Raw genomic sequence first — 24,857 nt, forward strand, 5'->3', positions numbered from 1 at the left:
CTGTCAGTGTCTGCCCAGCGGGGTGGACTGCAGAGGGGAGCACAGGTCTGACTGTCAGTGTCTGCCCAGCGGGGTGGACTGCAGAGGGGAGCACAGGTCTGACTGTCAGTGTCTGCCCAGCGGGGTGGACTGCAGAGGGGAGCACAGGTGTGACTGTCAGTGTCTGCCCAGCAGGGTGGACTGCAGAGGGGAGCACAGGTCTGACTGTCAGTGTCTGCCTCAGTGAATGAGACAGAGGGTAATTCCCAACAGTGACTTTGGGCCTCTGCATGTACCCACACAGCCAGACCCACACATGTCCATACACACACGCACCCCCCCAGCACACTTGAAAATAGAAAAGGTGTGCAGTCTTGGGGAAGCTTGCTGCCTGTCAGATATGCAGGGACAGACATGGAGAGGCTCAGCTTTTCTTCCCGCGCAGTTAGCCTTCTGCAGTGCGGGTGAAGGGGATGTCCTGAAATGTCCAGTTACCCTGCTTGTGCCTCCCAACACTTCTGTTGGTGAGTGCCTTTCCTAGAGCTTGTGTTCTCTGCCACCTTTAGCCTGGTGCTTCACCCTCTGTCTTAACTAACTGTGATCTCAACTCCCTGCTCTGCCCTTTGCCACAAAGAGGCTTCTGGTCACAGGTTAAAGCCTCTTGTTGCCCTCCTCCTCCTCCTCCTCCTCTTCCTCCTCCTCCTCCTCCTCCTCCTCCTCCAAGGCTATGCAGCCTCGGCCTCCAAGCCTGTCAGGACATAGGTGTGCACTCTGAATGGGGTCGGCCTTTTAACCAGCATTCCAAAAATCCTGACTTGGAGGCCTGGGTCTGGCCAGCTGCAGGCGCTTCGTACCCTCTGTTGAAGCTCCCAGGGACAAACTGTTCTGCAGTGAACTTGGAAGGAGAGTGCTAGAAGCAGAGTTCATCCCTCAGTGGGAAACTGGCATTCCTAAGCACACAGGCAAACCAGACTGTATAAGAAAATCGGGCAAGTGGACTCATTTGCTCTGCAAAGAGGTTTGAAATTACTCAGCTCAGTTGAGACTTTCAGGAAGAACTTGGGCGGATGCCTGTGCTTCTTTATAAATTGGCTTACTTGGTATCCAGTCTTTTTTAAAGATCTAATTAAAAATAGAAAGGACTATCCAAGAACCATTTGGTAGCTGGAGTCTAGTACACATCCCAGAACAGTCAGTAGCCACTTAGCTAGCTACTCCAGGCAGCCTGGCTGTTAAATCCAGACATCTATGTGAGCCAGGGAGCAGGGGCGGAGCCAGGGAGCAGGGGCGGAGCCAGAGAGCAGGGGCGGAGCCAGGGAGCAGGGGGGGAGGCCTAGAGCCTCCCAGAAAGATGGCAGCCACTGAAATCAGCTCAAAGAACAAGGCAAGGGCCCAAATCAGTTCAGGACTGTTGCCCCAAGGGTGGTGCTCAGCCCTTGCCAGCTCTGCCTGTCCTTCTGGAACAGCGCTCAGGGGTAGAGAGCCTGCTAAGAATGGCTGGTGTGGGGGGAGGTGCCCTGGCTTCCTTCCCCAGCGCCGGAAGAATGAATGTCTTGGTTTTCTGATGTTAAATCCATTTTAACCATTTCTCCAGTATCTCCCTTTTTCTACCTCTGTGTCCTCGAATGTATGAGAAACACAACATTTTTACCAGAACATGTAAGATTTCACAACAGAGAATGAGAGTGCAAAAGCACCTAGCTCAGAATGAAATGTTTGAGACAGGGTGTGTGGAGGCTCTACACTGCCTAGTGTATCATTCTAGAAAGCTAAGACTTCTAAAACCTAAAGTTTCTCAAGTGAAAGGCATGTTTTGATCCAATAAAGAAATGACGGTTGTGAGAACTGGGAATTCACAGTGCCAGATCCCTGGGCCTTGAGCAGGGCAGGTCTAGTGCCCAAGTCCTAAAGGCAGGTCCAAGTCCAGGAGGTGAGCCCAGCTTTGCGGATTTAAAGAGCTTGGGAGCTGTCTGAGTCATCCTATCCCTCTTCTCCTGGGTCACACAGCCCATCTTGGAGTCCTGCGGAGCTGCTGGGCCGGTGGCTGTACCTGTACCTACCTGGGTTGTGTCCTTCTTGTTGTTCCCCAGGGATCAGGAGAGATGGTGCCTACCACACGGACAGGGATGCTAAGTGGGGACAAGGACTTCCTCAGGCCTGAGCACCGGGTGTGACACCGCAGCCACTTCTGGGTGGTATCTCAGAGTTCTGATTGCTGTGATCAAACACCCTGACCACAAACAACTTGGGGAAGAAAGTGTTTATTTCCAGTTACAACTCTCAGATCATACCCCATTGCTGACAGAAGTCAAGGCAGAGCCATGGGTGTTTGTCCCTACTGGCTTGTCCCTAACGACCCAGCCTGCTTTAGGACCAAGAGGCCAGAGGTGGCACCCTCCACATTGCGCTGGACCTGTCCTCAATAGTCATCAACCAATAAAGTGTACCACAGCTTTGCCCACCAGCCAATCTGGTCAGGGAATTTTCTCTTTTGAGGCTCCCTCTTCTCAGATCATTGCAGGTTGTATCAGACTGACAGCACTAGCCAGCAGGGAAGCAAGTAGGATCGGCTCGTGCCTTGGATGCAGCCCCGCCTGTCTCCATGGTCCTCCACAGTTGGAAATTCTAGGTGTTGACTGTGGCAGCTGATGTATCCTGGGGAGAACATAAGCTGCATTTGAGTAGAAGCCCTCCCTCCCACACGGGTGACCCCCAGAGGCCTCAGCATGGATCTGTTAGCCATTCCTAGGTGATTTCTCCCATAGTGGCTTGTCTCAGCTAATGAATTAACCTTCTAGATTGTTCTGTCTTAGCTTCTTCAGTATAGCCTTCAGGCACCTGCACACCCAGCATGATAAGCATCCTCACAGGTGGCTGGAGAGACTGCTCAGTGGGTGAGAGGGCTTGCCATACCAACGTGACCTGAGCTCACATCCAAGTACCCACAGAAGCAGAAGGCCTGATGAGGCTATGGTGGGCTTGTGTTCCCACTGTGTGAACAGAGACCGGAGGCTCACTGAGGCTCACTGGCTACCACCTAGCTCCAGGTTTAGTGGGAGGCATGGCCTGAAGGGCTGGAGCAGGACACTTGGTGTCCCCTCTTGCAGCCCCTAACTTCTGAGTGTGAAGGGAGTGAGGGAGGGGGGGCAGGGAGGAGGGAATGTCTGCTCTGGCAGGTGTTGGCTCCCAGGCACCTCACCCACTTCCTGTGCCATTCTTCTCTCACTGGGGTCTCGTCTCAGGGGCTCCCTCTCCTGCCACGGTGTGATGGGCCCACTGACCCCAGTCAGGCTTTTGTCTCCTCTGTGAGCCGTGAAGTTCCCAGGTCCAGGTAGTGTCCTGCATAGTACAAGGCCAGGCCTAAAGTAGTCTCTGGATAAATACCTCAGACTTTGTTGACTTGTACATAGTTCAGAAGCCAGTGTATTAAATAAATGACAAATGATGTCCTTGGACAAAGTGAGAGTCTTAAAATAGACACACAGGCCAAACTGGAGACAAGTCATGTGCCTTCCTGGGATTGCTGGGGAAGGAATGTGCTGAGGAGTTCCGCGTGAGCCCTTCAGACTCCGTGCTGGCTTGGTAAAACTCAGATTTTCTCTCCCCACCAGTAATTAGGAAAAATCTTACTAAATTTGTAGTATAGCTGCAAAGTAAGCCAGGTGGAGCACGTAGCTCCCATACAAAAACCTGGCAAATCCAGGCTATGGAATAGCCGTGAACCCTGCCAGGCACTGTTCCCTCTGTGTTTTCCATTCTCTCCAGAGAAGTCTTCAAAACACACGCATCCTTCAAATGCAGCTGCAGCTCCTAAAGGCCCGGCCTGCATTTGCTTTCCCCGGGCAGTCTGTCGGCTCCCACTAATCTCATCTGTTTCCTAAACAAAAGTTAAAATCTGTACATCTGAGTTTCCCACCAGATATACGAAGTGTGGAGGTGAAAAGTTTTGCGACATGTGTTTAACTATGGGACACATGAAATTATTCCAGAAAAAGACTTACTGTTGGCATCGTCAACCAAGAGATGGTTTGCTGCAGCTATGGAGCTTGGAGCTTCCTGGGGAAGGGTGATTCCGGAAGCAGGCTGTGTTATGGTCAGAGGAGCGGGGCATTAAGTGAATGCCGGCGGGGTCAAAGCCACGCCTACGTACGTTCTTAAACCACCAAGTGCCAGTCCTTGACTTTTGAACTTCCCTCTACTCACTATATCTGCCTATTGGTTTTAAGTAGCCACCACTGAATACTCTACATGCATAGGACACACACTTCATTGTTGTTGAGAGCAAGGGTCTCAGTATGCTGTCCCCCAACTCACCATTCGGCTGCCTCAGGCTGCCAAGGGCTGGGGTTATACACGGCCTCTGTGGAGACACAACCTGTGAAAAATGCATTCTTAAACTTTTGATTGCTAAGATTGGGAATCCTTTAAAACAGAATAAGCTATGCTGTTTTTCCTACTGATTTATCTTGCCTAGGGGTCTCAGAGATGACATATGCTTCACAGACAAGGAATTGCGACAAATGTAGTGGTTGCCTGACCAGGGAACGTGGGGTTTGAGAGGAGTCTCTAGGAGCTGCATACTTGCTCATCTCTTTCTCCCAAGAACAGAAGTAGAACACAGGGAATGTTTGAAGTCAATAATTATTTAAAATACCACATAATTAATAGAAAATAAAAATACTAATAGTGGTTCTGAAACATAAATAGCAATATTGTAATGCAAAATGAAAATGCAAAAGACAGTCCCTTCAGGTTGAACCCTGTGTCCATGGGTCTACTCTGCCCCAAGCACTACTCCCTAAGCTGTCCTATGCAGCTGCTTCTGTGCTGTCCACACAGCAGTAGGCATCTGCGTCAACTAAGGGAGGATGTGGTCAGATGCTGGGTCATTTGTGCAGGACTCTGGTGTCCCTGAAGCCTTCACTGACCTGATATCTTACTGACCCTGAGTCACCCGGACCATATATGATGGCAGAAGCTTAAGCATGAAGTAGATCAAACATTATCTACATTGTATGATTGGCAAGTGTTAAGAGCAGAAAAGCCCTACTGAATGATCCTGACTCAACCCCCGAGTTTATAGTGTAAGAACATACTCTGTCAGTGCTTGTCCGCTTACAAGATGGACCTCAGTGTTCTGTGCCTCCCAGTATTTATACCTTTGTAGAATCTCTGTGTCTGTGTGGTTCTGTGTACCCAGAACAATTCTGCAGCCACAACGGCATGTCTCTTCTAGACTAGGTTATAAAAACAAAGGCCTCTGACTTCCTGGCTCCTGAATCACTGGCTCCTGGGAAGAGATGGCTGCCAGGTCATAAGGACACTCAGGTAGGCAGCAGAGAAACCCACATGACAAGGGACTTGGCTGCTGCTAACACCCAGAGCATCTCAGATTCTCTGCACTGGGGGTCGCAGGCTTTTCTCTGTAAAGAACAGAGAGGGAACAGTCCCAATATGCAGACCATGTTCTCTCTGCCACAAGTACTGAGTTCTGCAAACAGTTCATCAACAGAAAGGAACGGCTCTGATCCAAAAACACTTCATTTATGAAAGCAGATTGCAAGAGGATGTACTCAGCTGCAGTTGCCCCCGTCAGCCTCAGACCAGCTTGGAAGCTGCAGTCTGACTCCACTCTCAGAGACTTCTCAGTGTGTATGTGTGTGTGTGTGTGTATGTATATGTGCATACATGTGTATGCATGAACCTGTGGTACCAGGGATGGAAATACCACAGAGGTTCACAGTGCCTTATCACTTTGTCTGGAGATAGGATCTTTCTCAGTTGCCTGTGCTGACTTCTGACTTAAGATCTTTCAGCTGCAGCCCATAAGTAGCAGAAAAGTAGAGGGGTCTGTGTTTGCAGTTCCCCTGGCCTAATTCCCTTTTAGGTGTTGCTGTGCTATAGGATCCCAAATGTAAATGTTCCTTAGGAAGTTAAGACAAGCAGCAGGAAGTAGGAGGAGGAGCAGTGCCCCAGATGCTGCCGCATGCAGTGATTTCTCCCTTCAAAGAATCTTCCAACTATGAATGACAAGTGAGGCACAAGGGCATATCTGGGGTGATGTCATTCCCCTTGACCTGGTGAGGTGAGCCTCCCAAAAAAAATGAGATAACCCAGTCCTGCTCCAGGGAGATTCCAGGTCTGTGCTGAGAGTCAGCATCTGGGCAGCTGGAGAAGAACGCCTGCATTTAAATTGTCAGCATCCTGAGGTCAAGGGATTCTGGGAGGATTCCTAAAGCTGTAACTCTGAGGACTGGGTCAAGTCTGCACCATGGTTTAGACAAGACATGCAAACTAACAAGTCATATTACCTTGGAATTGTTCAGATGATCCCTGAAGAGTGCTCATGGCTACATGCACTGTGGGCTGGGTGGTCATAGGGTCGGGTCAGCTAACACCATTCTATAGGCACCCTGTTCCCAAAGGAGGGGAAGGGATTTGGAATGTTGTGGAATTAGCATCTTGACATAGTAAGGAAGAGTGAAGAAAAGGTTTCCAGACTGTGTAAGCCCACCAGTGTCACGCATCACTCATCCTTGCCAACTACAGGCTGTGCACAGGACACAGTGCTCCTGTGCTGTTGACTCAGTGTAGCAGCAGGACATTGTTTCAAACCCGAATCAGTGGAGATAAGGTCCCCAGCATTTTAAACACTATCTCTAAAAACATGGCCACAATTAGCGCTGACTCTGCTTTGCAAATACGTTGGATGTGGGAAGTGAAGGTACCTGCATCCTGCATGTTCTGGCTTTTGGTATGCAGTCGCTGTACCCTGTGTACTGAGGCAGCATGAACCACAGCATTTTCCAAGACTCAGCCTGGGAGCAAAGCCCCATGCCACCTGGGGCCACCGAGGGCCACCCGGGAGCTGTGGGAAGGGAGCTGGGGCAGTTTCCATGAAAATAGGATTCTTCCTGGGGCTCAAGAGCCACATTCTGTGATTCTGTATGTGTTCTTCAAAGAAGCATATGGTGCTCTGTGTGTGTGTGTGTGTATGTGTGTGTGTGTTTTATGTTTTTTATTTTTCTGATGTTGGCGTGGCAGAACCCAAAGACAGGCAAGTACAGTACTCCAGAGGCAGAGGCAGGAGGATGGCTGCAAGTCCCAGGCTAGCTTGAATTACATAGTGAGTTCCATGCCAGTCTAGGCTGAAGAGTGAGCACTTGTATAAGATAAGAGGGGGAGGAGAAGGAAGGAAAGGAGAGAAAATGGCGGGGGACAGAGAATTGACAGTATGCAGAGGAAGGGAAAGCCCTCCTTCCAGAATTCAGTTGGGAGCCTGGATCTTCAGCACAGACAAGGAAATGAGACCTGACTGTGGAACATTTCTTCTTGGGGCAGGCGTGGAGACCACAACTGCTCACTTCACCCAGGGTGTCCGCAACCTTGGGTTTGTGTCACAGCCCTCTCTCCCCATCAGCTCCAACAGTGCATGTCATCAGAGGAAGTCTTTAAGATGAAACAAAAATTAGTCTGCCCACTTGAATTATAATTTTTTTTTTGGTGTTTTCGAGACAAGGTTTCTCTGTATAGTCCTGGCTGTCCTGGAACTCACTCTGTAGACCAGGCTGGCCTAGAACTCAGAAATCCGCCTGCCTCTGCCTCCCAAGTGCTGGGTTTAAAGGTGTGCGCCACCACCACCACCCGGAGAGTTATTTTTATAACTCACCCGGAATTTTTATTTAACTTTATATTTTTCTTCATCTTGGAACCTTTCATGAGTAAAGTGACCTAGAAGCCACAGGATCACAGGTACAGTCACCATGCAGACACCTCCATGTATGTGCCCCGCCCCCTTCTCTTCCTCCCTCCCTCCCTCTTCTCCCATCTCCCCTTACCCCTCTGTCCCACAACCCGTCGTTACTCCCTGGCTCCTCCTCAGAAGCTTTGTAGCCACACAGTTAAGGCTCTTGTTCCGGTTGGCAGGGACCCTGCATCCTCAGGCTGCCCAGGCAGAGCTGAGCTGAGCTCTCTGCACTTGCTGGCTGACAGTGGGGCACTGGTTAGGAGCTGATTGTATTTTTCCTTCTTTGATCACATCGCAAGTTCAACAGTGCCTCAATTAGATATGTCACCTTAACTACAATGCTACTTGAAAGAAGTAAAAGAAATTTTATTTGTTTTTTTTTCTCCATTCCCAAAGGAGGAGGCAGCTACCTCTGGCAGGGTGACCGTTAAAATGAGCTGCATCCTGTGGATTTGTCAAAGATTACGCAGTGAGAACCATATATTTTAGGCTAAAATTCTAGCTTTGAGCAAAAGCTAGGAGATTAAATGTGCTGAGGAATAACTCGCCTATTTCTTGTAAACTGAAGGAAAACCACAAATCCATAAAGTCACCGTACAGTCAGTTCCTAGGAAGTCAGTGGGACGCACCCTCTGCTCACGCAGCGTAGGACAAAGTGCCTTATCCTGAATAATTTATAGGCAATAGGTATTCACAGTTCTACAGACCAGAAAACCCAAGATTAAGGCAGTATTGGACTCTGAATCTGGTGAGGGCTTGAAGCCTCAAAGACACTCTCATTCAAACACAGAGCCCTGTCAGAGCAAGCTCACAGGGCAGAGGGGCTTGCTTAGGGGTGTGTGTGTGTGTGTGTGTGTGTGTGTGTTTGTGAGACAGACAGACAGATAGATGGAGAGATAGACAGACAGACAGGCAGAGTGACAGATGAAGAAGCCCTCTCCCTTTCCTGTGTGTCCTGCTGTGAATCCATGTCCTCAGCCATCTAGTCTGTCTAATGAGAATGCTAATCCTGTTCATGAAGGTCTGGCTCCTGACACCCTTCACTTCCTAGAGCCCTGCCTTTTCATGTACTACAGTGCTGTGCGGGTTCTAACTTGCTGCAACACCCATGTTCACCTTCATAGACTTCCTGGTGGAGGTGGCCACCATCACATTACCTCTCTTGCCCATCTATGGACTGCAGCAACTCACTGATTCTCTCAAGATGTCAGTCTGTTTCCCTAGGGTCCCCCCACACCCATGAGAGCTTATGCCTCAGAGTTCAGAGTTCACCAAGGGGCAAAGCTTGAGACCACTAGACCGCTGGAGACCTAGAAACAAGATCTGAGCAACACATGGGAGTCTGGGCTTGTTCCAGGTTAGAAGGACATCTCGGGTCAGTTTGCACCTAAAAACTTTGGCACAGATCTTAACCATTTTTTAAAGTCTTCTTTTATTTAATACCATTAGAAATTTTGGAGAGCTACTGATTGCTTCACAGGAGTGGAAGCCTGCGATCTCAGCACTTGGAAGCCAGAGGACTCACCTCTTTAAGCAGCACTGTACTTTGACTCTGGCCTAACACTGCCCCTGCTACCCCTGACAGCCCCCACACCGCAGCACCAGTGTTCCTCAGGTAGAAGGAACCTTTAGCTTGAAACAACTTGGGGATCTTCCAGCTGCTGGGATCTTTCCTGAAGCTGCATTCTAACTATTCCTGGGGAAAGGGAAGGGGCCCTCTTCTGACAGCCATCTGTTGTAAAAGGGAAAATGTATGAAAACATAAATCCATAAGGATGTTGAAAACAAAAGTACTGTCAGTTAACGACCTAAGTCATCCAGAAAGAAGCACACAGGGCTGGTAAGAACCAGAGCTGAGGAGCAGTGTCCCTGAGCTGCTGGGAGGGGGCCGTGCCTTCTGCAGAGCACCCCAGGAGCAGGTAGACGCCAGGCTCACCTCAGATGCAAATGTGGGTTTGTGTTTACACCAATTATAGCATGCCTTATATTCAAATAAGGGTTTCTGTCTACACCAATCAGTCTTTGACATTTAGCACATCTCACAGCAAGTGCCTCTCTAGGCCACCAGGGGAAGTGCTCCACTTTGTCCCCAGAAGAAATGGTTAAAGTTTCTTAGATCTCACTGAAGCTTGTGACTCCCAACACGTCTGGTGCACACTGAGACAGCTCTGGCTGGGACACAAGCTGCTGCATTCAGTTGTAGTCCTCATGTAGTTTTCTTGAGGAACTGTGTAATGTTCAAGATGGCTGGTGCCAAAACAGCGGAAGCCGGGCTTTTGACTGACAGTCCTTTTATTTAAGACAGCTAGGGCAGCAAGGAAGAGGCCAGAGTTACTCACTATAGTGAGTTAACATAGCCCAGCCTCTGATACTTATTTACAGAAGGACAAACATCAGGAGTACTGAAGTAATGTAAAGATCTTGTCATTAACTTCAAAATAATGCTTACCACCTGCCCAGTGCTCCAGAGACAGGTGTATCCCTTAATCTATCTAAACCCAGATTGGCACCTTGGAAAGACGGTTCAGGGAGTCCAAGGCTGCTGAGGATCCGGGATAGGCAGAACCACAGAAGAACGGGGTGCAGAGAAAGCACCAGAGGTCCACCAAGGACATGTTCCATGTCCAGCAGGGTGTGTGCGTGTGAGGAGACCAGGGAGAGACCCATCAGGAGTAAAGGGACCATGTCCGGCATGTGGGGCTGGCCGGTATTGTTCCTGCAGCAGATAGACAATGCAGAATTTATGAGGAGCTGGAAGGGCACTGGGGAAAGCCTGCCCAGCCCTTAGTAGGAAGTAATTTCTAGCTGAGCCCTCCTTTTGACCCACCTGACAAACCACAGAGAGACAACCGAAAGTCAGTGTTTCAGACCTTGTAACTGTATGCCCAGCAACTAGAACGTTCTCTGCCGGGTGCTGGACATCAGCGGTGGGTATGTAGGGCTCTCACTGACAGAAGGTGACTGGTGGCACAAGGTGACTTTGCTGTGAGCACCATCAGGAGAGCCAGCGATGCTGGAGACTGACAGGGTCAAACTAAGACAGGAAGAGGGAAGACACACATGGCATCTACTCAGAGCACAGGGCCCTGCTCCTGGATAGCTAACCATGTGTGTGGAAGGTAACCTGCAGGAGAGCCCACGGGTCTGGAATGTGACCCGCACACCATTGCTGGCCATGCTTCTGCCCCTTCATAGAACAGCAGAGTCTTCCTGTAATAGAAATTGGAAAAATGTTAACTGGCCAGCTTTATCATGGGAAATTGGCAGCCTCTGATCTGTTTTTGTAGAAGCTGATAAGCCTGTTTCTAAAATTGACATGGAAAATAAAGGACCTAAAAATAGCCAAACTCTGAAAAAGAAGAACAAACTGGAGACTGGTGGTAATGTTTTCAGAGTGTGCAGTGAAGTCATAGTGAAGACAACATGGGGAGGGGGTGAGTCAGAGCACAAGTGACCTGCAGGTGGCCACAAAGCCTGCAGGCCAGTGAGCAGGTGGTGATTTAGCAGCTGTCTCTGCAAGGACAGTAGGCAGGAAAGCAACAGGACCGGTACTTGATCCCCACAAGGCCATGCCCTGAATGCAAGTTCTAGAGGAAATAAGGTCAGAGCTTGAGACCTTGTAGCACACAGATTCACAGATAGAATTTCTAAACTTGGGCGCACACAGAACCAGTCATGAGTGGGACTTCAAATCTCCTCAGTGTGCTGAGAAGCCACGAGCAAAGGAAAGAGGAGGGCACACTGGGGAGGTGGGGGCAGGAGGAGCAGGGTTTGGAGCCTGGACTGCATAGTAAGATCCTGTTGGAAGGAAGGAGAGAGGGCAAAGGAAGGGATGCATGGAGGGAGACAATCTACAGGAGTCTGCCTAGTCAGGAGAGGCCTCCCTCCCGAAGCCCAGCAGAGACTCTCCCCACAGACTTCAGTCCCCTGAAATCCACAGAGGAAAGACTGAAAATCTGGGAGCTAAGAAACAGCCCTCCCATACCCATCCTGTGACCGCCCTCCCGCATGGGGCTGGGAAGCCTGTGAAAGCCTCTTGAGAAAGAGAGAGGTTTGGTCTGCCCTTAGCAGGCCCGTGGTTATGTAAAGCCAGGGAACATTTTGTCCTCCACCCCCCACCCGTGTGTGTGTGTGTGTGTGTGTGTGTGTGTGTGTGTGTGTGTGAATGAGTAAACATGCCTACAGAGTAAGATGGGATGTGGCCCCGTAGAGGAGTGGAAACAACTCCTGAGGTCATAAGGAAAGCTGGGAAATGTGGACTTTTAGCAGGAAACTAACAAGATGGGAAGCACAAGGCCTTGGTTAATTATTTCCCGTAAGTTTTAGCCACTCTTGACAGAAGGGGGTACATAGCCTCTAACTGTTCTGAGCGGATCGTGTATTCCTCTGTAAGACTGAAATAGTTCAGAGAGGAAGCCAGGAACAGAAACATACAGAAAGGGCTGAAGATCAAGAGGCCAAGGGAGAAAAACTCTATACAGGGAAGAGAAAACTCTAGCACAGCTGACTTCGTAAGGGGAGGATGAGCACAGAGGGGAGGACCACACCCTGCTGGAGGAAGGCTGGGGAGGAGCACCAGAGGCTGCCTATTCAGGGGAGAGACTAGAGGAGGATTCCAAGAAAGGCCTGGTGGGACGTGAGTTGCCGCCGAGACAGGGATTTCCAAACTTGAGAGTCAGTGTGCCAGACTACCCAGCGACCATAGCGGCCTCCCTTCCTGTGCAGATGAAGTGTGGCGGGAAGTTTGCTCCTGTCTACAGCTCCTGGAGGCCGTTTTCACTGCCGGTGAGGTTGGGTGGTGTGAGGAGGGTGCCGAGATGAGCTTCATCTCCTTGACACTGAAACAAAGATGGCACAGAGCTCCAGCCTGTGACCCTGAGGAAGGACCAGGGAAGGTGGACCAGAGCCCTGGGGCCCAGTGCAGCTGGATCACTATGGAGAACCTAAAACACTTAGCACTGCAGGAAGTGGGGAGCCTAGAGACCTCTCGTGTTGAAGGTCAAGACTTTGGCTAAGAAAGAAAAACAACCACATGGAACGGACAACAAAGAGCACAGTTTAGTATTCTAAACCAAGCTTACACCAGTGAGTAGACAGGATCTCAGAGAACCCAGAATGGGCTTGTTAGAAACCAGTGCTATGACTGCCTGCTTTCAAATCCTGGTGTGGGCAGGGACAGCACAATGCCCAGACAGGCCTGTCACTCAATGGAATTGTGCCTACAGGCTCAGTGGGGAGAATGCCTAGTAATTTCCAGAAAAATGAGAGGGGTTAGGGCTTTGACAGCCTGGAATAGATCTGGGTGGTTTCCATATAAAGAGTCAAAATCATGACATGAACCTGATGGCAAACAAGTCCACACTGCCCCCCCCCAGGTTGGGGAGCAGCTGAGTGACAGCATCTATGACCTGCGCAGGCTTTCCTGTTTCCACATCCAGCCATCCCTGGCATGGCTGTTCATCATGGTCTCAGGTAGCTGCCGCTGCTCCAGGCGCCACATACCTACCTCCAGAGGCAGAGGAAAGGAAACCTTAAACACTGTTATCCGTAGTAATTCATGTCCTAACTATGAGGCAATTGAGAAGGCACCTGGCAGTGTGGCTGCTCGTGTGAATACTGGGCTCTTACCACCAGAGGGCAAGCTAAGGATACAGGCGGCCGCGGCTTCTAGAGCTGCTGCTTGCAGAAGCCCACTCTCTGCAGCTGTTGACATGGAGACTAGTTCAAGTGGAGCCATACTAGACACCCAGGCCCCTAGTTACATGATGCAAGCTGTAGGTGTTTGCTGGAACATCTGTCATCAGAGCTCTGTGGAGACAAGAGAAACCTAGGATTGGCTTTTGAGAAATGGCCATCTTCTGAGGGCCTGCTGGAGGAGTGCGAGCCTGCAAGACATGCCTCACAGCCCAGGGCAGAAAGACTCTCCAGGAGATAGCTAGGCCTGTTGGCACATACCTGTAACCCCAGCACTCACAAGGTGGAGGCAGGAGGATCTCGAGTTTGAGGCCAGCTTGGACTGCAAAGAAAGTCTCAAAGGTGGAGGGTGTAAGATGTCAGAGCTGCTATAACGTAGGTGAATGTTGAGAGACCCCTGTTTATATAGTGTGGTCATGATAGGGGAGCTGCCTTATACAGAGCCATTTCATTGGATTAATAAGGCAAGAGCTGAACTGAAGAGGCTTTGGGAACTAGAGATAAGAATGCAACCTCAAAGCAGGGCAGTGGTGGCGCACGCCTGTAATCCCAGCACTCTAGGAGGCAGAGGCAGGCAGATTTCTGAGTTTGAAGCCAGCCTGGTTTACAGAGTGAGTTCCAGGACAGCCAGGGCTATACAGAAAAACCCTGTCTCAAAAAAACCAGATCCAAAAACACCAATAAATAAATAAATAAATAAATAAATAAATAAATAAATAACAATAAAAAAATTTCTGACCTCAGTGGTCAGAAATATCTCTTCATTTTTCTTGGAAGAAAAGGAGACTAGCAGGGCACCCAGGACACAACCCAGTGTCTCCAAACCCACCACGCACCGTGTCTCACATTCTGTTAGTTAAAAGCAAGTGGCTGTGTCTAGCTCACACTGGAGAATAGGAGGCTCCAAAAACATGTGAAGCCCAGGAGCAGGGACAGGGTCATGATGGTCTTGAGAGTCACAGGGACTCCTGACCCACACTCTAGAACCTGGCTGTGGAGACTGCCTCCGCTCTGCAGGGCTCCGGCTGGCTCCCTGGGAGAGCTTTGTTAAGGGGTTCACGGTTTTCCTGTGTCTTTTTTCAGAGGGACTTTAAGGTCTGGAATTTATTTTGTATCTGTCTGGTTAGTTTGGTTTGGTTTTGCTTGTTTGGTTTTTGTTTTGTTTGTTTTGTTTTTGAGGCAGGCTGGCTTTGAACTCTCTCTACCCTGTGCCTTGGGTTCCCTGGTGCTGGGTGTATGGGAGTATGCCACCACCCCTAGTTTGCTTTTGTTTTATTTTGTTTTGTACTGTCTGGATTCTGTCACTTTGATATGGTTTGGAAAGCGTGGAAACCGATCATTATTTCACCGTTGATTTATTTTACCGTTGAGAATCACTGTTAATAATTTCTTTGGGTGTATAAGAAAAAGGCTGGTTTTTATGTTTCTTTGCTGACTCAGGTAGGGGTAAAAGGTTGTGATTCACTTAGCTGGTTCAGGAAACTGGGGTGAGCCATGAGCAACTGGCACATGGGATTTGGGACTCCTTGAATTTTGTCGGCAGTTTTTAAATTTGAAATAATTTAAGTTGTGAAAACACATTCTTAAGCACTCTGGAAGACCTACTTAAAAGGGAATTGTAAATGAGATACCTGTTTTACCACAATCCGTGAGAGACTCATCGTCTGTGGAGCAAGCATCCATAGGTGGCCCTCACACGTTTGCTTCTTCCTATAAAAGGTTGTCCCTGAGAGCATGTGTAACCCCCAGCCGCCGACACGGCTGTCCTCCACTGAAGCTTCGGCTCTAGGACGTGGACAGTGGACAGATCAGAGAAGCCAGCTCACTCAGGCCCAGAGGAAGAAAGGGAGGTGAAGCGAAGGCAGCGGACTCACAGATGTCCGCTTCAGTCCCCATTTGACTCTCCTGATTCTGGACTACAGTTCAGGAGTGAGAAGGTCACCAACTTGGTGGCAGGCACCCTGTCACCTTATACACCAGGAGAAGGACACAGCATGACCTGGGAGGGCACAGTGTGCCTGGCCTTGGGCTCAGGCACTGTTTTCAGAGAGCAGTTGGAGTCAGTGGCTTCTGTGTAGACAAAGAACTCAGGGGAGCCCTGGAGCTAGGGTGCAGCTGCTGGTCCAGGAGAAAATCCAGAGGCCCAGGGACTTTGGCAGAAGTTGCTGCTCCTGTGTGTTGTATATGTGACTTTTGTAACCCATGAGGGCTATTTGGAAGGAGGTCCTCTCAAGGTGCTGAGGCTTGGGGTCTGAGTTGCACTAGTGGCTTTTGTCCCCTCTCTGTCTGGGTCAGGTTTTGCTTTGAGATCAGCCATCACTTCCTGCCTGCCTGGACCGCTGGTGTCCATGCCTTTAGAAGAGAAGGACTGTTCCTCGAGTCCCCACACAAGGTGTGGCTCTCTTCCCTTCTGTCACGCCTTTGAATTGAGGCTTTGTAAGAAGGTACACAAGTCTATGTGTTCTGCCTGATCTGGGACACTTAGTTCAAAGGGAAAGGAAAAGGAAAAGGACAGCCAGGGTTTGGTTTTCTGTGTGGCCTGTGATTGTCTGACCCCAAAGGACTCTGGGAAAGAGTTTGATTTCATTTCCTAAGGACACATAAGTTGAGTCTTGCGTGAGCTTTGCTCAGTGACAGGATCGCTCCACAGAACCCTGGCCAGATGTTCCAGATGCGTTTCATCCATGTCCTCGTTTCCAATGGCTTTCAGGGCTTTGCAGGCCACAGCTGTATCTTTACCAGGAGAGTCCCTTGCTGGGTGACAACCAGCCTGCCTCCTGTTCTGCCTGCTGGTTTGGGCTCCAGCAGACATAGAAATAATATTAGGAGGAAGACAGGTCATCTGAAGGTGCATTTAATCCAACAGCTACTAGACAGAGGAGTTCATTTATCTGAAAAGCAACCTGGACACTGTGGCTTCTGCTTGGAAACCTTTTCCGTGCAGTCTAGTAACTCTTGACAACACTGGCCTTGATTGGATTAACCCAAAGTGTGAAAGTAATCTCTTTGTCAAAGAGCAGATCAAAGATAGTACTCTTCACATGAGTGAGGTTTGGTCCTGGTACGTTCCAGCTTTGCAAAACATGGAGTTGGAACAGAGAGGCCACTGCTGTCAGACTTCAGTTCAGAGGTATCGCTATCCTTAAAAACAGTTAGAAGAGGCCAAGGACCATGGCATCAGGACCGTTTTTGGAAACGGTCAGACAGACTACATATCACCCCACTCAGGATGGCTGTCATCAAGACAACAAGCGCAGGCCAGGCCTGGGGAGTGTGGCTCTTACAGTATACTCGAGGCGGTGCTCAATGGGGCTGCTACAGAGAGATCAGCATTAAGGTACCTTAAAAGACTAAAGTCAGATGCCGCTCCTGTAGCTGTCTGCCAGAGCCTGACAAATGCAGAGGTGGATGCTCGCAGCCAGCCATTGGACTGAGCTCGGAGGTCCCTGATGGAGGAGTTGGAGAAGGGACTGAGGGAGCTGAGGGGGTCTGCAGGCCCATGAGGGGGAGCAACAGTGTCAACAGGCCAGACCCCGGGAGCTCCTGCGCTCTCCCTCCCAGGTTATGCTCTGTGTCCTTTTCCTGGTATATAAGGGTGCCTGCCACCATGTTGGTGACCTTCTCACTCCTGAACTGTAGTCCAGAATCAGGCCAGTATTGGGCGGTGAGATGGCTCAGTGTTTAAGAGCACTGACTGCTCTTCTGGAGGTCATGAGTTCAAATCCCAGCAACTACATGGTGGCTCACAACCTTCTGTAATGAGAAACAAATAAAAAACTTATAATAAAAAAGAAAAGAAATCAGTCAGCATACAGTGGACACACCTACAGAGCCACCAGTCAGGTAATGGGATCTGATAGGAAGAGATAAAATATCACACACACACACACACACACACACACACACACGAGAAAGAGACAGAAGAGGCAGGGAATGAAACCATCATTTGCAGGATATTATAGAATTAAAAGTTATATTAAGTGAAACCAACCAAACATAGAAAGAGATGTGCACATTTCTCTTGAAAGTGGAATCCAGCTTCTAAACACAATCAGAAAAATAGAAGAGGCTCTGAGGGGTTTCTGTCTAGAGTCTTGGCAGCATCTTCAGGAACTGAAGACTGGCTGACTGGAGTTAGAGGAACTGTAGCTGAGCAGCCTAGACAGCTGCAAGAGAGCAGCGGCCCCATCAGGGACACAGTCAAGACGTGGAGCTTGGGGCTCGTGGGGCTTGAATAGATTTGGTCTCAAAGACGCATGAGTGTGAACGCTTGGCCACAGGGAGTGGTGCTATTAGGAGGTGTGACCTCGTTAGAGGAAGTGTGTCACTGTGGGGCTAGCTTTGAGGTCTCCTGTGCTCAAGCTCCACCCAGTGTGACAGTCTCCTCCTTGCTGCCTGTGGATCAAGATGTAGAACTCTTAGCTCCTCCTCCAGCACCATGTCTGCCTGGACACTGCCATGTTCCCCACAACAATGAAAATGGGCTGAGCCCCTGAAACTGAGCCAGCCCCAATTGAATGTTTTCCTTATAAGAGTTGCCCTAGTCATGGTGTCTCTTCAGAGCAATGAAACCCTAATTAAGACAGGAGGGGGAGGAGGAGTTGGTTGCTGAGGACCATATATGGGAGATTCTCTTTTTTTGATTGATGGGCTTGTATTATGCATCTTTTGCTCAGTAAGCATGTCCTTCCCCATGATGCATCTGATTTTAGTCATATGAATATCCGATAGTATGCACAGGCATGAAATGCTAAATGGGGAGCAGGCTTTCCCAAAAAGTGGACTCAGAGGATACAGTTTGTCTTACTGCACAGACACCCCAAATCAGTCCACCCCCCCACCCACACCCACACCCACACACACTCACCTCTCTATGGCCAGGCAGGATCTTCTGAGCACATGTGAAGGGAGTTGGCCACAGAAGGGCACTTCCTAAAGGTTGCGAGGGGAAGGGAGAGGGCCTGCTGTTGGAGGCAAAGTGATGGGGGCGAATGTGGTCACAGCATCGAGTGTGAAAAGCTAAAATGAAACCGTTACTTAATTAAATGGCAGAAATTAGAAAGGATGACTAGCTTCTCACTGCGGAGACTGCAGGCCTTGTGACACAGTGGTCCTGTGCGTAGCACTTTTGTTTATTGACAACCAGGATTTGGTGATCCTGGCATCCCCTGACCTCACAGCACATTCGTGCCATAAGAACAGCAGAACGCCCCTGTTTCCCTTAGGTGGACAAAGTGGTCTGTGATAGCTCATGTAGAATACTAAATTAGCTCCCTTGTGGTAGCTATTTCAGAGGGAACCATGGCAGCCTTTGGGACGTGGGTAGGAGGGATAAGCCCAGACTGCTGCCCTGTCACCTCAGAGCCATCTGTGAGGCCTGGAGGCACCCAGTGACACTCCTGTGGCTGGCCTGCTGAGTTTGTGACTCTCGGCAAGGAAGCCGTGGTTTTGATTCCAAGCGGCCTCTCAGGCGGCACTCGGCACTCGCTGCTGTCTGGCCAGCCTGCGAGCCAGGTGGCAGGCCAGTGCTCCGCCCACACCCCAGCCTTATGTCTGTTTTTGGATGTTTCTCGTCAAGGATGAAGCTTCCTCTGCCTTCACACACAAGTTCATTTCACTGCACCCTGCTTCTCTAGGACAGGGGGACCTCCAAGGTAGGCTGTGTTTAGAAGCTGGAAGACAAAGCCCACGCAGGGCTAGCTGTCCAGTGCATCCCTGGCCTTGACTTGGCCTGCCTTGTCTGGATGGTTCCAAACTGTGGTGACTGGATCCAGCAGCCCTTTAAGTATGCCCTTCTTGTCTCTCACATCTGGAGAGTTCATTCTACCTCTGCTCTCCCACATGCTATGGAGGTTGTGTCTGTTGTGAGATTCTGATTCCCCGAGGCTTCGCCTCTGACATCAAAGCCCCTCCATCCAGCAGCTTCTAGGAACCTTCTCTGAGGGTTCAGGTGGCTGAGCGGCTGCTGCTAGCTTTCCCATACTTTCGCATCTGACTTTAGAAGCATGGGTTGGGGCTCGGGCTGGGGTGGGGGCGGGATGGGGGCCTTGGATTTGGTCTACAGCACATCAACAGATCTGAAACTCAGGCCACCCCGAACGCCATCAAGTCCTCATGGGACTAACAATGTCCAAGGGAGGGGCTCTGGGACTCCAACCACACTGAACCTAGTGACATGTTTTTAAGAGACAAGAACCGCACCTGGTCCTTGTAGGAGATGACTGATCAGGGTGCATATTTAAGAACAGCTTAGGTAGCTCTGATTGAGACCTGAGAGCCAGGCAGCACTGACACCACTCTCATGGTCTTCATGGCTAGCTACATTCCCTCAAGCCAGTGGCATAGCCAGCCCCTCCTCCATCTCTGAGAAAGCAGCATTCCTGAAGATGCTGGAGTGGCCGGGCAGGCCGGGCAGGCCGGGCAGGCCGGGCAGGTAGGGCAGGTAGAGCAGGCCCCCATGCTTTTCCTGTCACCTCCATCAGAGGCTTTGCTTTCTACCTCCATGCAGGGTAGGGCCACCTGGGGAGCTTGCACAAGTGCGCTGTGTGGGCTGCACCCCAGACCAGTTAACCCAGGACTGAGGTGAGCGGCGAGGGAGGATGACTGGGATGGCCCTATCGCAGGCCAGCTCCCCTGATCTGGGAAGCCTTGGGGAGACAGATGTGGCTGTCTTGAGACACACCTTGAGACATTGTCCTTCAGCATCTACTGCTCACCCACTCCCTGGAGACTGGATAACCAGCTCCACCTAGCACAGGACTCGGTGCTGCAAGGAAGTGGAGGCCGCAAGGGTCAGCGTGCTCCTCTCACCAACACTGAGCGAGCAGCCTGGGGTGAGCAGCTCAGTCAGATTCCGTCAGAACACGTTAGGTGGGGTCAGGGTGTTGCATGGATGCAGAGAGATTTAAAGCTGGGCCATAGCTATGTCTGGGAAGGAAGCTTCCGGGTGCTCCCAACAGAAGGTCCTGCTGCTCCGAGGGAGGCTTAGGGAGAGTCTCAGTGAGCTAGGGAGGAGCTGAGGGCCTCAGGATTCATGGTCACCGTCACCATCACTGTCCCAGGTCCGGGAGAGCATGGCCAGTCTCAGAGCTGTCTGTAGTTTCCACAGGGAAAGAGGAACCCAGCTACACACCTCCCACAGGCCAAGCTGAGGTGCAGGAAGCCACCTGCACTTTTAAAGGACTATTTGGAGCATGAGTGTTTGAATGAGTCACAAGTTTAAAAACAAATTCCATTCTCTCTTTACTCTGCTGCTATTTTATAGGGAAAGGTCAGCTCTATTATTTTATCCTGCCTGGTGTTTATGCAGGTTTTAATTTCAAGGTTTCCAGAGTCCAGTTGATGCTTAAAGGAGTGATTTTGCCCCTCCTCTTCCCAGACACTCTAGTTCAGAGTTGCACTGGAGAGCTGGTGACTTTGGGGTGCTCTTCAGCTGGGACCATCAACACAATTAGGGATCTTCAACCAGAGAGCCCATCCTGAAGGACCACCCACAGAGGGAGGCAAACGTTGCAGTGGAGTGACCCTCACTCACCTGGCTGAGCCACTGAGCTCCGCTGCCCACAGACTGCTCCCAGGCAAGCAACGGTCAGGCAGCCTGGGGTACTTGGCATCCCCTGTCCTGCCCTAGCAGAGAAGCATGGCCCAGAGACCCCAGGCACCACTAGGACCTTAGGACTATCCTGGGCCATGCAGGCTTCAGGAGAGCACAGCCTATAGGCAGGCTTCAGGAGAGCCTGGCCCTAGCTGACCTTGGGCCTAAAAATGTGACAGTGGGGGATACCCCCATGGGCATAGCAATTACAAGGTCAGATAGGGACAATGGTCACTTAGGGTGTGGTCGTTTTTGGAAGAAATCCCATTTGCCTTGGACTCCATTCCTAAAGAAGCCACTAGAAGAGCTTTGGCCGCCTGCCGTCCTGACTGTCCGTCCGGTCATCAACTCCATGATGTGGATGCGAATACACAAGGGGCAGCTCGCACCTCACACGACCCTCGGAAGCCACCCGGTTCTCTCCCTGCCTGAAACGCCAGAGTCTGCTTAGACTCAACACTTCTGTCCTCTAGTCAGGTCTCTGTTTCCTGTGTTACTTGTCAGTCAGAAGGTAGATGCTTAGTTCTGACCATTTATCCTTTTAGTCATAAAGACAGTCTAAAAGTTTCATAGTTGTTCAGGGACATCAGCTGTCAGGGTCATGGTGAATCTGGGATGAGTGTTGAGTTTCCTTGACTGGGACAGTGTCTGCAGCAGTAGCCAAAAGGCCTGATGGGGTGTGACAGACGAGGGTCTCACCGTAGGGAAGGTGTGCCCAATGTTGGGGCTTCTTTCTGCAGGTTTGTGAACTAATTCAAACTACATGCACCATTCTGCTGTGGACACATCATAGCTGTGGGGCCCTGGGCAGGGATGGCCCTGAGCCAGCCTCAACTCTGGTGTCTACTTAGTGCCCCAGGCCCGTGCACAAAAATATGCCATGATCTGGTCAACTGGTCACTACCTTCCCCTCCCCAATTAGGAGCTACCCTGGCCCTGTGTAGATGTACAGTGGGCTAGACTCCACAGCCACCCGAGTCTCATTAAGGAAAATGGAGCAGGCTCTGAGGAACAGTAGGCTGAGATGCATTACACCTCATAGATCTGACAGAGCAGAGATGGGTTCATGTTCATGGCCTGGGGATGGGCCTTTCTGTCTGTGTGACACACACAGGTCCTGAGGGGAATAACCTGGTATATGCAGGTGAGTAGTTTGTTTTGCATAGGTGAATGGTCATTATCAGAAACCTCTGCTTTAAGCTACATTCCAGACTATGCATTCAGAGGAAGCCATGTTCTCCGGTGCCATGGAAGACATGTCTGGGATCTGCAGGACTGGGGAAGGGAGGGACACTGGGATCTTCTCAGCTCTTCCCAGCTAGGTCCCATGGTCTTCCCGGGGGAGGATATGGGCTCTGGGGGTGGGGTGGGGGTGGAGTGGCCCTGTGACGGTGGGGCAGCAGCTGAGGAAGGTGGTGGACACATCTCTGCACTGATGGGGTGCCTAGGTTCACAAGGCCGAATTTTCTAGTTACTCACCTAATAGGGACATAGTAAAGACTTGTTCTTACTTGGTGTCCTGTCTTTCCTGGGGCCCTGCCCTCCCATTCCATTCAGGGAAAAGCCAGAGGCTGGTCGGGCCCCAGGATTCCAGGCTCACAGCAGCATTTCCACCTGTAAGAATCATTCTCTCTATGCAGGTAGGGAGCCTAGGAAGGAAGCCTTGGGCAGTGGCCTCGGGGCAAGGCCTTCCCGGGTTCCTGATCTCTGCCTGGAGTCTGCAGAACAGATCCTCTGCTGTGCCCATACCACGCGTAGACTCTCAGGGTTCACCTGATGTTCTGTGTTCCCTCGACAGCAAATGAAGCTGGTGGCAGAAAACCTGAAGGAGGAGTGCCAGGAAGATGGGGAGGAGGCTACCTGAGCTGCCCATGCTGGCCGTCCTGTCCCCAGCCTGTGCTGAGGAGCACCTGCGTCACGCCTGCGTTACACCTGCACAGGGAGGGGACACCAGCCTGAGCTTAGCCCGGATGCCAGGCTGTGTGAAGTGACTGAGACTGAGACAGGGGAAAGGGGCTGGGCTCTAGTGGCTCCCTGGCGCCCTCTCTCCTGGGCTGTCCAGCCGCTCGCGCCCTCCAGCTGAGTCACTTTGCTCTGGGGCCTCCGCTGCTGCCCTTCAACTTTGTCCCTAGAGTCACCAGCTTTCCACATGGGCTTCATAGTAGGCCTCACATCCAACCCCAGGGGCCCCGTGATGGGGTGGCGGCTTAGTGCCTGTGCCCATGATACCCGTGGCGGGAGCCATGCCAAAGCAGCGGTGGCGATGGTGGTAGGGGAGTGGGGGCACCCCTGAACCTCCTTCTTGCTTCCATATGGTGGTATGTTGACACTTTGCGACTGAGCTATTAAAGGCAGCCCTCCACTCTGACTCCTGCTTCTCCCAGACTTGGCAAATGCCTCCGCTGCCCCACCCCCACCCCAGGTGAGGCTGTGACATGTACAGCGATGAGATGGGGATCAGGAGTAAAGTGAACCCCAAAGCTCCCAGCCAGGCCAGGTTCTTTGGGGACACTGGTTCTCTCAGCAGAGGGGTGTACGGCCAGCGGGGCGGCCGGCCTCCCAGCTGAACCCACAGTGTCCAGTGTTCGCTGATTTGCAGGCATGGCAGCTCACCCAGGAAGCCAGCTCTATAAAGATGGGAGCTGATGCCCTTGCTGGACTCTGTAAGCTCTCCCGACAGCTGTTTAGACGCAGGCAGTATGTTGGGCCTGCTCAGCAGGAGGTTGGGTAGTCTCCTGCTGAGGTAGGTGAAGGTGCTCTTCCACCCTGTGCCCTGTACCTGCCCCACCAGACTCATTGCCTGCTCGCCCACTTTACCTCATGTCCTGCAGTGTCCTGGTCACTGACAGCCTCCTCATCGCTGGTCCTTAACACCCCAGCCTTGACATTGCCCCGTGAGCCTGGAGCCCCTACTAAGGTCTCCAACTGCCACCCTCTGCCCTTGTGATGACTGAGGTCCGGGAGGCAAAGCCAAGAGTCCCATTTGAATTCCTGGGCTAAGAAGACCATGGAGTCCCAGGGCCTCTGCCATTCTCCCTGGCCCCTGAAGATCACCTGGGTGAAACCCTCTGCTTTTGGTTTCTTGCCCATCCCAAATATCAAGAGTTGGTCCTCAGCTCCATTAACAGACTTAGTCAACATATCAGTCCCCACCTGGCTGGAAAGGGGTACCAGGAGTAAGTACCCAGGACAGTGGTGCCATGGTCAGGCAAGGTAGGCCTGTGAAGGCCAAAAGTGCAGCCCATTCATTGCTCAGAGTAAGGGCCCAACGAGGAAAAGGACAGATGCACTGTGGGAAATGACAGGGAATCCACCCCTAGCCATGCAGATGCTTCCACAGAAGTCCCTGTGAGGCGGACCCTGTAGGCCAGTCCTGGGAGAAGGCCTGGGCTTCAAGAGCACCAGGCAGAGATAGGAGGCAAATGTCAGCTGACTCTCACACTCAAGCCTATCCCACAGGCTTTGCCTGGAAGACTTCCTGGCAAGATGGGACGTGAAGCAGCCCGTCTGGATGCAGCCAGGAGATAAGGATGCCTAAGGATGGCTACCTCAGCATCCAGTCCTCACAGCAGCAGGTTCCAGCAGATGCCAGGGCTGCACCCAGGGTCCCAGGCTCTGGATCCTAGATATAGGCAGACCAACTCACTGACCCAGCGGCCATGGCGCCTGGGCCTCACTTTGCCTAAGGACTAGTTCCCCCACCACATGCAAGTCAGACTTGCTTCCCTCAAGTGCAAGATACAACTGCCAACAAATCTCACAGGTGTCAGTAGAAATGGACGCCAAGTCACTTGACAAACTCCTGTAGCCTGACACGCATGGCCAGATCTGTTTCTGAGCCAC

General features: G+C 51.1%; 1 protein-coding gene and 1 long non-coding RNA gene across 5 annotated transcripts in view; one reads left to right on the top strand and one right to left on the bottom strand.

The window, feature by feature from the left end:
- Ano10 (anoctamin 10) overlaps positions 1 to 23,382 on the top strand; it is a 114,037-nt gene extending 90,655 nt beyond the window's left edge. For 2 of the 4 annotated variants that reach the window (XM_052186915.1, XM_052186913.1), the window contains exon 13: positions 22,813 to 23,382. In XM_052186915.1, coding sequence (XP_052042875.1) covers positions 22,813 to 22,878 — 66 coding nt within the window. In that variant the 3' untranslated portion in view covers positions 22,879 to 23,382. Of the gene's footprint in view, positions 1 to 2,069; positions 2,169 to 22,812 lie in introns of those variants that run through there. The other 2 variants (XM_052186914.1, XM_052186912.1) reach the window with 1 other exon arrangement.
- LOC127688359 (uncharacterized) lies at positions 2,233 to 4,049 on the bottom strand. Its single transcript, XR_007978685.1, has 3 exons — positions 3,981 to 4,049; positions 3,179 to 3,318; positions 2,233 to 2,634 (listed from the first exon to the last, which is right to left on the bottom strand). It is a non-coding gene; the product is annotated as an uncharacterized LOC127688359 (long non-coding RNA).
- Positions 23,383 to 24,857: the final 1,475 nt, after the last annotated feature.

Source organism: Apodemus sylvaticus, chromosome 7 (assembly GCF_947179515.1).
Source record: "Apodemus sylvaticus chromosome 7, mApoSyl1.1, whole genome shotgun sequence".
NCBI classification, from domain to species: domain Eukaryota; kingdom Metazoa; phylum Chordata; class Mammalia; order Rodentia; family Muridae; genus Apodemus; species Apodemus sylvaticus.